Source organism: Leucopleurus acutus (genome assembly GCF_964270905.1).
Source record: "Leucopleurus acutus genome assembly, chromosome: 11".
In the NCBI taxonomy this organism is placed as follows: Eukaryota; Metazoa; Chordata; class Mammalia; order Artiodactyla; family Delphinidae; genus Leucopleurus; species Leucopleurus acutus.
The window spans coordinates 16,036,221-16,048,261 of NC_139152.1; the positions used below are offsets into that span (position 1 = coordinate 16,036,221).

Genomic DNA, 12,041 nt, shown 5'->3' on the forward strand with positions numbered 1-12,041 from the left:
TTTTTTTTTAAATAAATTTATTTAATTTTTGGCTGCATTGGGTCTTTGTTGCTGCACGTGGGTTTTCCCTAGTTGCGGCGAGCGGGGGCTACTCTTCGTTGCAGTGCGCAGGCTTCTCATTGTGGTGGCTTCTCTACTTGCAGAGCATGGGCTCCAGGCACACGGGCTTCAGTAGTTGTGGCACGAGGGCTCAGTAGTTGTGGCTTGCAGGCTCTAGAGTGCAAGCTTACTAGTTGTGGCGCACGGACTTAGTTGCTCCGCGACATGTGGGATCTTCCCGGACCAGGGCTCGAACATGTGTCCCCTGCACTGGCAGGTGGATTCTTAACCACTGCGCCACCAGGGAAGCTGTATGTTATTCTTTGGCTTATCATACATGACTATCATTTTGATGCTCATCTAATACAGATTTTTATATATTTATCAGTTTTTGCTCATGTGGCTTCTGGAGCAACTGTCTACAGATTCAGATGGTAAAAGTCCATTGGAGTGTTGGTAATGGCAAAGGCTAGAAACTGGAAGTCTGTAAGACCTAATTGAGTTGACATGGGAAATAAATGAAAGTCATGGATGTGTCATTTATGTTTAAGTTACATTTGATGTTTCTTAAACTTGTTGTTTTGTGCTTGAGAAGAAGTTAATGTCATATGAAAATAATTGATCATGTCAGCTCGTTATGAAATTTTAGTTTTGTAAAATCAAACATACTCCTAAAATGTAAATATAGTTTTTTCTTTTAATAATGTTTATCTTTTATAATTAAAGTGCAAAGATTATTCCTAGATAAGCACCTTCTGCCCCAGCCTCTCCCCATATTCTCTTTGTCTTGTGTATATACCCTTGCTTTGTATGTGCATTTAGAGTTTGTGTGAAGGGGAGTTGCTGCTGCCATTTTGTTTAACGTAGTGAAACCTTTTATTATTAAAGGTTTGGAAAACATTACATGTGTTTATAGGACTAGGATTTTGGAATTCTTTCAACTATTCTCTGGTCTTCTTTTTTTTAAGTGTGATTTTGATTTTTCTTAGTCATTTGGTATTAAGCTTTATCATGGCTAATTGGCTTCAACTCACCGTGCTCAGAAATATTTTACTTAACTGAAGAAAATAAAAATTAGTCATACATAGCATGTTTGGTGATCGTTTTGATTTCCTTTTTTGCCAGTGTGGCAGTGGCTTGTCTGGACAAATTTGTATAGTATGTTAGAAATTACATAGTTGAACTTTTCAGATAGGCTCCATAGTTTTTTGTTTCTTCCTACATGTTTCTCCCCTACTCTAGTATTTCTGTTTACTTTGAACACAGTACTTGTCGTCACTTAGTTGTCATGGGTTAATGAATTTATTGTAAGTTTTCCTCAGCAGCTAGTCTCCAGCAGCTCAACATGATTGGCTTCGTTCATAATAGTGACACATCTGAGTGACTTCTTATTGTGATAGAGTATTGCTTGAAAAACTCAGATTTTCTTTCAGGCCTTATACATGAAATAGACAGTCTTTTTAGGTGTTTTGGAATCAAGAACGTAGCCTAAATTGTCGATGAAGAAAAAAGAAATTTTATCAAGCCAGACTTAAACTATCATATCTTCATTACTGTGGGTGGCTTACAGTTGTGCACACAGGCAAATTCTGGTAATTTTTACAGGACATAGTGATGCTAATAATACATCATTCACTGCGATGGGTGATGCAATAATTTCCTTCTTCAGTTCCTTTGTAACCTGTTTTATAATGTTAGTCGATACTGATAATTTAAAAAATCTTCTGCTTTTTCCCCCCAGCATTTTTGAGGTATAATTGACAAATAAAATTGTAAGATACTTAAAGTATACGTCGTGATGATTTGATATGCATTAGTCAATTGTGAAAGTATTCCCTCCATCTAGTTAATTAATACATCCATCACCTCACAGATATATGTATAAAATACATTTTAAAATTATATATATATATATTTATTATGTATCTTTTTAAATTATATATATGTGTATATATATATTTTTTTGTGAGAATCTTTTGCTTTTCAACAGACATTCTCTGTAATAACACAAAGCTTAAAGCACCCTGTTCTAGCTTTAATTCTCTGTGTGTATGTCTCTGTGTGTCTGTGTATTTGAAGCTCTCATGTTCCCTAGCCTTGGCAGACAGTTTTTAAGAGGCTCCCACTGACCAAAGATGGTACAGTTTGAGTAAAATAAGGAAAATAGCTGCACTGAACATGATGATACTGAAAAACAAAAGGTGATTCCTCTCCCCTCCAGAAATGAAAAACCGATTGGTCACTGTTGAGAATGGTAGGGATCTCATTATTTGGAAATCTGGTAAGAATCAAGAGGTAGTTCTTTTTTTTTACTATATGAGCTGTGCCACTCGGTATTCAAATTCTGGTGCCTGAGTTGCACCCATGACCAATTAAATTAGAATTTCTGGGATGTGCTGCCTGTCATTGCTGTATTTAAAGAAATCTTTCTGGTGATTTGGGTGTGTACCCAGGCTTAAGAACTTCTGTTTACAAGATATTTCTCTTATGGGGGGACCTGTAAGAGAAATACCGCTTATTATAACACTAGGTGAACTTTGTTAGTTATAAAAGCTGATAACTAAGCAATATTTCTCTGGTAAATGAGGTTACCAATTCAGTGCTCGTTGAAAGGAGGGAAAAAGGCACAGGGGAAGAAAGGTGTATGCTGTGTTTACTATGTGCATGTTGCATATGGGATCTTGTTTTTACTCTTTCTTCTCTGGGCCTCCTTGATATCACACTTGCCTGTTGTTCATCCCCACCCAGACTCAGTGGCTGCTTCTTCCCAGTCTGCTTTGCTGACCTCTGTTCTGCCTCACTTCTAAATGTTGGAGAGTGCTGTCAAAAATTCTCACCCTAGGGCTTCCCTGGTGGCAGCAGTGGTTGAGAGTCCGCCTGCCGATGCAGGGGACAGGCTCAGCGGCCATGGCTCACGGGCCCAGCCGCTCCGCGGCATGTGGGATCTTCCCAGACCGGGGCACAAACCCGTGTCCCCTGCATCGGCAGGCGGACTCTCAACCACTGCGCCACTAGGGAAGCCCCATAGTCCTTTGGTTTTAAATACTGTGTATATTCTGATTACTCCCAGATTACCTCTAGCCCTGACTTTCCCTCTTGGATTCCAGAATAGAATATTCAGCTTGGATGTCTAATAGGGCATTTTGAACTTAACATGTACAAAATCTTGGTTTTCCATTTCAAACATGGTTCTATTTTAGACTCAGTAAATACTAAGATCTTCCATCCAGTTACCCTGACTTTAAGAGCCCTGAAATAGTCTTGATTCTTCTCTTAACTTTTCCTATACCGCCCCACCCCCCCATGCATTAGCAAATCCTATCGATTTGCTTGCCTCTCAGGGTATTTTGAATATTATTACTACTTCTCACTCTGTTATTCCCAGTTCTTCTAAGGTTCACTTAGTTATTACTATTTGAAATCCTTGATAACTCCTCTCTAAATTAAAATCTATTTCTTAGCATGATGCATAATATCATATCTGATACTTACCTGCTTCTCTACTCTCATTCATTCCCTTACTTTACCTTCATAGGAAGTTGTGTTCCAGCCATACTATATTACTTGTAGATCTCAAATGGGTCACATTTTGCCCTCATTGTGGTTTTGTATAGGCTGTGCTTTCTACCTGAGAATCTTAAAAGCTTTTTGTTTTGGAAAGATTTTAGAATTACAGAAAGGTTGCAAAGATGGTACAGAGGGTACCAATGTACCTTCACCCAATTTTTTCCCCCCGATCTTATCATCTCACATTCTGTGGTACATTTGTCAAAACTAAGAAACCAACGTTTCTACCTGGAATTTTTGTTTTCCTTTAGATTACCTGCTAATAAATACTGCCATATCTTCTGTGAAACTGGTGTTTTCTGCTCTATGTTTCAGTCGCCCCTTGTAGATTTTCATACTACTTAACGGGAATATGAGTATGAATAAGACAGTCTTTGTACTAGCAAAGAAAGTCTTAGTGTTGCTTCATTCGAACAAATCTGTTTGAAAAAACTGTCATTCCACGTTTCAAATTTTATAACAGCTACTTGCCCACAAGAGTAGCTGACATATTCAATGTTTCAGTGGATTTGGGAGACAGAACATTTAAAACACTCAATGTCCAACAACCAGTTTTTCCCCTGATTGTTGAAACAGACTTTTTTTTTTTAAACCAGAGCACCATGTGTGGTAGCTTGAGTTCCGTAGTCATTGTTGTATGTGTGGGTGAAACATTGAATATTTGAACAGTAAAATCACTCAGCACCATGAGATGCTTGTGTTAAGAGGAGTGAAGGCACTAAGACCATTTGAGGCCGCAGATTTGTCTCTCACCTTGTTCTCTGGGATAAACACTAAATGAGTGGAATATTGATTAGATGGTGCTTAAAATTACTTTCTCTATTAGGGTAAAAGAATTTGTGTTTTAGTGAAAGGTGTGTGATTCTGTTGTATTTCTTTTCATTAAAAGTACTCTTTTGGGGCTTCCGTGGTGGCGCAGTGGTTGAGAGTCCGCCTGCCGATGAAGGGGACACAGGTTCGTGCCCCGGCCCGGGAAGATCCCACATGCCGCGCAGCGGCTGGGCCCGTGAGCCATGGCCGCTGAGCCTGCGCGTCCGGAGCCTGTGCTCCGCAACGGGAGAGGCCACAACAGTGAGAGGCCCGCGTACCGTAAAAAAAAAAAAAAAAAAAAGTACTCTTTTTCTCTCATTCTAAATTCTCATTGTACTTTCTATATTTTCTTTTTTAGATTTGTTTTTTATTCTTGACTGATGAATAATCAAAATCAAAGATAAAACAATTTTCTGTTAGAATTCTCATTATTGATTTTATGTCCTGAGCATTGAATCATTGCTGATTAAAATAAACTTGTGATATTTACTCTCTCACTTCTAGATACTACCAGGGCTTATTCTTTGTAATTTTGAAGGAACCCAGGACAAAATGAATCTGTTAGCCTATTTGGGCCCTTGTAATTAAGGATAATCCTGGGTGGATTCATATCACAAAATCCCTTTCAATTTAAACCTGAGGACTTGGACCAGAACTGTTATTATCATTGCTGCTTTAACTGTAGTCACGTAGCAAGCAGTTCTAAAATTTGAAATGTGGAGTTTCTCAACAAATTTTTTTGAATAACCAGTACTAAACTGGGAATCCAAGGGCAAAGACTGTTTTATTTATATCGTATTCCTTGAAGTATCTGACACATGGGACACAAATTATGCTTATTCAAAGTATGTTTTTATTTTTTATTTATTTTTTAAAATTTATTTATTATTTTTGGCTGCGTTGGGTCTTCGTTGCTGTACGTGGGCTTTCTCTAGTTGCGGTGAGCGGGGGCTACTCTTCATTGTGGTGTGCAGGCTTCTCATTGCGGTGGCTTCTCTTGTTGCAGAGCACGGGCTCTAGGCGCACGGGTTTCAGTAGTTGTGGCTCGGGGGCTCTAGAGCGCAGGCTCACTAGTTGTGGTGCACGGGCTTAGCTGCTCTGTGGCATGTGGGATCTTCCTGGACCAGGGCTTGAACCTGTGTCCCCCGCATTGGCAGGCAGATTCTTAACCAGTGCACCACCAGGGAAGCCCTAAAGTATGTTTTTAGGATAGGTGTTAGGAAATACAGGGATGACATCTAAAATTGAAAAGAAAAATAAGTACTGCATGGCTTAGTCTATGGCAGTACTGTAGAATGGAAATATGTGTGACCCAAATGTGTTGTTTAAAATTTTCCAGTGCTGTGTTAAAAATAATTGAAAAAAGTGATAATAATTTAAGTAATATCTTTGACTTAACTGATTATATCATTTCAGCACCTTATCAATATACAGTATAATTAATAAGATGTTCTGCTTTTTTGGTACTAAATCTTCCAAATTTGGTGTGTATTTTATACTTAACAACACTTTTTAATTCAGACTAGCCACAATTTAAGTGCTCAGTAGCTGTATGTGTCTAATGACTAAAATGTATTGGACAGTGCAAAACTAACCCATTAGGGCAATTCTACTTCATCACCCTTAATTCAGGTGCTAAACAATTCATCTTTATTTAATTTATTTTTTTAACCATTTTTTAAAAATAGAAGTATTGTTAATTTACAGTGTCGTGTTAGCTACAAGTGTACAGCAAAGTGATTCAGTTATACATACATATATATAAAATGTATATATATTCTTTTTCAGATTATTTTCCATTATTGGTTATTACAAGATATTAAATATAGTTCTCTTGCTACACAGTAGGCTTTGTTGTTTATCTGTTTTATATATAGTAGTGTGTATATGTTAATCCCAAACTCTTAACACCCCCCCCCATCTTCATCTGTATTTAGATTTCATAAAATTTGCAGTTGGAGAAGTAGATTCACACACTCAAGTTTTCCAAACATATTTAAAACTTTTTCAGTAGTTAAACTGAATATCAGATTTTAAATTAAAAATTAAAAGTTATTAAGGAAATACAAATAAAAACCACGATGAGATAACACTTCATACTCACTAGGTTGGTTTTAATAAAATAAATGGAAAATAACAAGTCTGGGCAAGGATGTGGAGCTATCCTTGTATAACCTTGTATTTGTTTATACATTGTGAATACACTGAATACCACTGAATTGTATACTTTAAAATGGTATGTTATGTGAAATTCACCTCAACAAAATTAATAAAAATAAAAGTTCAGTTTCTTATAGTAGCCTTATTTAAAATGTTAAGTAGCAGCATCTGGCTAGTGGCTTCTGTAGTAGACTGTGGTGTTCTATGGCAATGTGGTAATCTACAGAAGACAGAAGCTTTAAAAACCATATTCTTTTCTGGTACTCAAAATACGTGTAGTAAGTTTTTAAATTCTAAGAATTCAGCATCCGTTAGGTGCTAAACTTCTCATGGTCAGAATCTGTAGCTGAACATTCTTCATGTAGGCTATCTGAGGACCACACTATTGATAGGATTGTAAGAATTAAATGAATTGGTAAGCATTGAATATGGCTAATTGCTTCTTTTCAGGGTTCCCATAACACTCTGTGCCTTACCCCTGACTATAGTCCTTTGAAGTTGTTGCTTTGTATGTATGTCTTGCTGATCACATGTAAGCACTTTCAGGGCAAGAACTGTGTCTTAATCATCCTTATACTTCTAGCATCTTACATAGTACTGAATATAGAATAGATAAGTATTTGAACTAAAATCTTGAGTCATTCCTCTGCCTCTTAACCTTTTGTTAGCAATTCTGAGTACAGTTAGAGCCCATAACATGTCTCTTGTATATTGAAATAAATAGAATAATTATTAATGGCACTATATAAGGATTTTGCTGTGAAATGTCTTAGCTAGCATTGGTTTTTTTTTTTTTTTTTTTTTTTGCAATACGTGGGCCTCTCACTGTTGTGACCTCTTCCGTTGCGGAGCACAGGCTCCGGACACGCAGGCCCAGTGGCCATGGCTCATGGGCCCAGCCGCTCCACGGCATGCGGGATCCTCCCGGACCAGGGCACGAACCCGTGTCCCCTGCATTGGCAGGCGGACTCTCAACCACTGCGCCACCAGGGAAGCCCTAGCATTGGTTTTTATCAGAATCTATAAGCCAGTGTATTTAGAAATACCTGTGATTTGCAAGATGCTTGTGGTAATATATATATATTCATGAAAGTATGTTCCTGCCTTCAAAATGCATGGAAAAGATGAGTTAGGATAAATTATCTAATTATGCTCTGAAAGTGTGAGGATGTCCTCAAAAGAGGATGAGCTCCCTTTCACGTGGGCAGATTTAGAGAGATTTTGTGAATAAAGTTATAATCTCAACTAAGAGAGGGTTGTAGTGTGTTTTTAGAAGTTTAAAATGGTAGAGGTACGGTACCTAGATTGAAAGCAAGAGCCTGGAAGCATGTGGATTTTTTTGTGGTATTATCTAGAAAAATGTAATTAAGTTGAACCACCTGGGAATAATGTGATGGAGACATTTAGTAGCATACGTGGCAAATTTGTGTACTTGTAGTTTTGTTTTCAAGTCAGAAACTAAGCAACTTTAATAACTTACTAACGGAAGGCCACCAGCAAAATCCAGCTGTGGATTTTGCTATTTGGGGATCGTTTTGGAAAATGTTTGTTTTAATTAGTAACATTCATTTGTTAGAAGACCTGCAAATACTATTTTCTAAGATCTAACTAGAAATCACACACTTGCTCTGTAGCTAATTTGAGCATTGTAATTTTAGTGATATCCAAACATTCTGCATTCATTGTTGGAATAGCAGATCTGCCAGGTGACTTGGGTAGTTAAGTTGACCTCTTGTTTTCTCAGTCTTGCAAGTACAGAAGGCTGAGGAGGCAGTATTTAATGGAACTTATAGAGGGTTGCATAAGACCAACCCTGAGCATACAAGTTGTCTTCTCTGAGCGACTAGATCCAGTAGTTTAAAAGTCAGTATTATTGTATTTCTTTCTTGTCTGTTAAAACAGTGTAGAGCAGTTGGGAGCCTGATGAAGGTTTTGAAGTAGCATATATCTTTTTTTTTTTTTTCTTGCGGCTTGTGGGATCTCAGTTCCCTGACCAGGGATTGAACTCGGTGAAAGCCTGGAATCATAACCACTAGGCCACTGGGGAACTCCCTGAAGTAGCATATATCTTAAAATAAAAATAACTTTGAAAATCCAGGAATCCCAGTAATTGTTCGATTATCTTATTCTTTGATGTGAAAACAACTTACTGCTCCTCTTAGAAAAGTGACTAACCTCCAGATTTTTCTGGGAAGAAGATTCCACTATTTTTGTCTTGCACATGGTGGGAAGAGCAGTAAACTAAGGAGTCATGAAAGTTTCCAGGCTCTGTCACTGGTTAATCTGTATTTTGTGCAACCTATAAAGTGAAAGGGTTGTACTAGTCCCTCATAGATCCTTTCTGGAATTAGTTCTGTAGTGTTACTGATTTACTTCTGAAAATATGAAATATTCACTAGTTCATATTTTGCTTCTATCCTATACAGCATCCCTGACATTTTTTTAAATTTTTTTATTTAGTGTGTTGTTGGTGGCTGCAATGCCAGCTTTGCTTCTCAGGGAGGGCTAGCTCGCCATGTACCCACACACTTCAGTCAGCAGAACTCCTCAAAAGTTTCTAGCCAGCCAAAGGCCAAAGAAGAATCTCCTTCTAAAGCTGGAATGAACAAAAGGAGGAAATTAAAGAACAAAAGACGACGCTCATTACGTAAGTGTCTCACTGAAAATCAGTGTGTATTAGATGGTTTTGTTTTTGTCTTGGGCTTTCATGCAAATTCAGTTTTTACCATTCTTCAACTCTGCTTATCTATTTTTGTTAACAGTAATGAACAGATAGGATCTTGGTCTTTCACTGTGAGAATTCAGTGATGTATGTTTTACCTCTAGTAGCTAAGGGAATGTAAGTATATGTGGCCTTAGAATCCAAGCTCTGTAATTAGATTTTGAGGACTACTTTGATTCTCTTCTAAATTAAGACCAATTATGGCAGTGTTGGTATTTCTGACAATATTTTAGAAAATTTGAATATGTTAAAGATAAAAATCAAGTAAAAGTTAAGTAACCTGTCTGCTCCGAAGTGGTGTGTGTGAATAGCGAAGCTCTGTGTAGTCTGTGTTTCTACTTAACAGTCTTGCTGTGACACACATGTACAATGGTTATGGGCTTACTCATCAAATTATGTGATGTATCCTTGATATTTAGGATAGAACATAATTAGATGATTGTATACTTTTGAACCGCAGGCGAAGAGTCTCTATTTTTGTCGTCTTCAAAGGTATTTCATTATACAGCTCATTAAAAAAATGGTTAGGCACCCAATCTTAACTTGTGTATTTATACAGTATATATAGGTAACACTGCTAGTGTGCATTATAATTACTAAGAAGGAATACTGAAAAACAGAGATGAAAAAAATCCAGAAGTGGTATTATTTTCTTCCCCACTCTATTGGATCATGACACACACCTGGTTTGGAGACTGTTATTTTAGTTGAGCATTCCTGACACTTTAATAGTGGACATAACATGGTTAAGGTCTGAATGCATAGAATCTGACATTTGGGAGCTTTTATTATTCTGAATTTAATTCAAGTGATGACTTCTGTGTTTGAATCTTGAGTGAGGAGTGATATATTTGAATGATTTAGAGGGGTGAGTTATTGTTATTTTCTCTAAGTGCTTATCCTTCTCAGGAAAAAGCATATTTGGAGAGCATGGAGAAAGTATACATTTTCCCCCCTAGTAGCAACAGATCAAAATAGGAAGGGGATTTGTTTCTCAGCTTTAGGTAAAATCATGACTTTTTTCTCTCCCATAAATCTCTCTTTTTAAAATTTTTTAACTGATTTCCCATTGTCATTGCATCCTTAGTCTTGTAGGTTCTGTTAGTTTATCACTAGCTGGCGTTTTGTTTATTTCCTTTTGAGCAAAAAAATCCAGTGAGAAAAGAGCTATTCATGTTGTTTTATTGAGTATGCCAGCTGTTAGATTTGTGTAGGTGTACAGTGAACTCCATGAATAGTAGAGATAATTTCACTCCACATAGTGGTAAGTCAGAATAGTGTGGTAAATCAGCATACATGTAATTCAGAGTATGCTGTACCAGGAAATCAAGCCATTTCTTTTATTGTCGGTAAAATTCACTTTTTTTTTTTTTTTTTTTTGCGGTACACGGGCTTCTCACTGTGGTGGCCTCTCCCGTTGCGGAGCACAGGCTCCGGACGTGCAGGCTCAGCGGCCATGGCTCACAGGCCTAGCCGCTCCGCGGCATGTGGGATCCTCCCAGACCGGGGCACGATCCCGTGTCCCCAGCATCGGCAGGCAGACTCTCAACCACTGCGCCACCAGGGAAGCCCTAAAATTTACTTTTTAATTACAGATGATCTTGAGATATTTTACATATATTAGAAAGCTCCACAACTGTAAAATAATAAATTCTTTTTCCTTACTTTGAACAGTGTTTTTCTTAGGAATAAAAACAACATGTTTATAATAATATTAGTGGGATAAAAATAGAAATTTTAAAAATGTTTTTATCAAATATTCAATGTTTAACTTTGTTACGATCATACTAAAAGATTGCTTACTCTAAGTTTGTGAATTGATTTTTTAAAAAATGGTGTGAGCATATTAATGTAAACTGCGTTATGACTGAAGGCATTTTTCATATACATTTATTTTACTTATTCATAATCTATAGCTGTTATATTTCCATTTCTCAAATAAGGAAACAGTCTAAGGTAGATCAAGCAGTTTGTGCAAAGTCACATTGCTAATAACTGGTGGCATTGAGAGTTAGAAAGAATTTTGGTGGACTCATTGGCATTAAAAATGTATTTATGGGACTTCCTTGGCGGTCCAGTGGTTAAGACTCTGTGCTTCTCCTGTAAGGGGGCACAGGTTCACTCCCTGGTCGGGGTACTAAGATCCCGCATGCCAGGCAGCAGGGCCAAAAAATTAAAAACAAAGCAAAACAGTATTTATAATTTTCTTAGATTATTGTTAGAAGAGTTATTCTTTTTTTTTTTTTTTTTTTTTTTTTGCGGTACGCAGGCCTCTCACTGCTGTGGCCTCTTCCATTGCGGAACACGGGCTCTGGACGCGCAGGCTTAGCGGCCATGGCTCACGGGCCCAGCCGCTCCGCGGCATGTGGGATTCTCCCGAACCGGGGCACAAACCCGCGTCCCCTGCATCGGCAGGCGGACTCCCAACCACTGCACCATCAGGGAAGCCCTAGAAGAGTTATCCTAAGAAAATGCTTGTCAAAAATTCCAAAATAATATGACCACTGTGTCAAATCTGGAAAAATTTTTGATTACATATTAATGTAAAATGTTCATGAAATGTATTTCATATGTTTGGCTGAGGTGAATGAGATCTGTGTGTAGGGCACAGATGGAGACATTTATCAGATTGTTGAAAATGTAGGACTGCTGCTCAGGAGAGATGCTGGAGTAAAATATAAAATTATATGAAAAAGATAGTAGCTGAAATATGCAATCATGAGGTTGGAGGCTAGAACCTCAC

At 37.7% G+C, this 12,041-nt stretch overlaps 1 protein-coding gene across 2 annotated transcripts in view; it reads left to right on the forward strand.

Moving 5' to 3' along the window:
* Positions 1-12,041, forward strand: part of AEBP2 (AE binding protein 2) — a gene marked incomplete at its 5' end in the record, with an annotated part of 70,831 nt that overhangs the window by 33,097 nt on the left and 25,693 nt on the right. For both annotated transcript variants that reach the window (XM_082851153.1, XM_082851152.1), the window contains one exon: positions 9,037-9,223. In XM_082851153.1, coding sequence (XP_082707279.1) covers positions 9,037-9,223 — 187 coding nt within the window. The remainder of the gene's footprint in view (positions 1-9,036; positions 9,224-12,041) is intronic.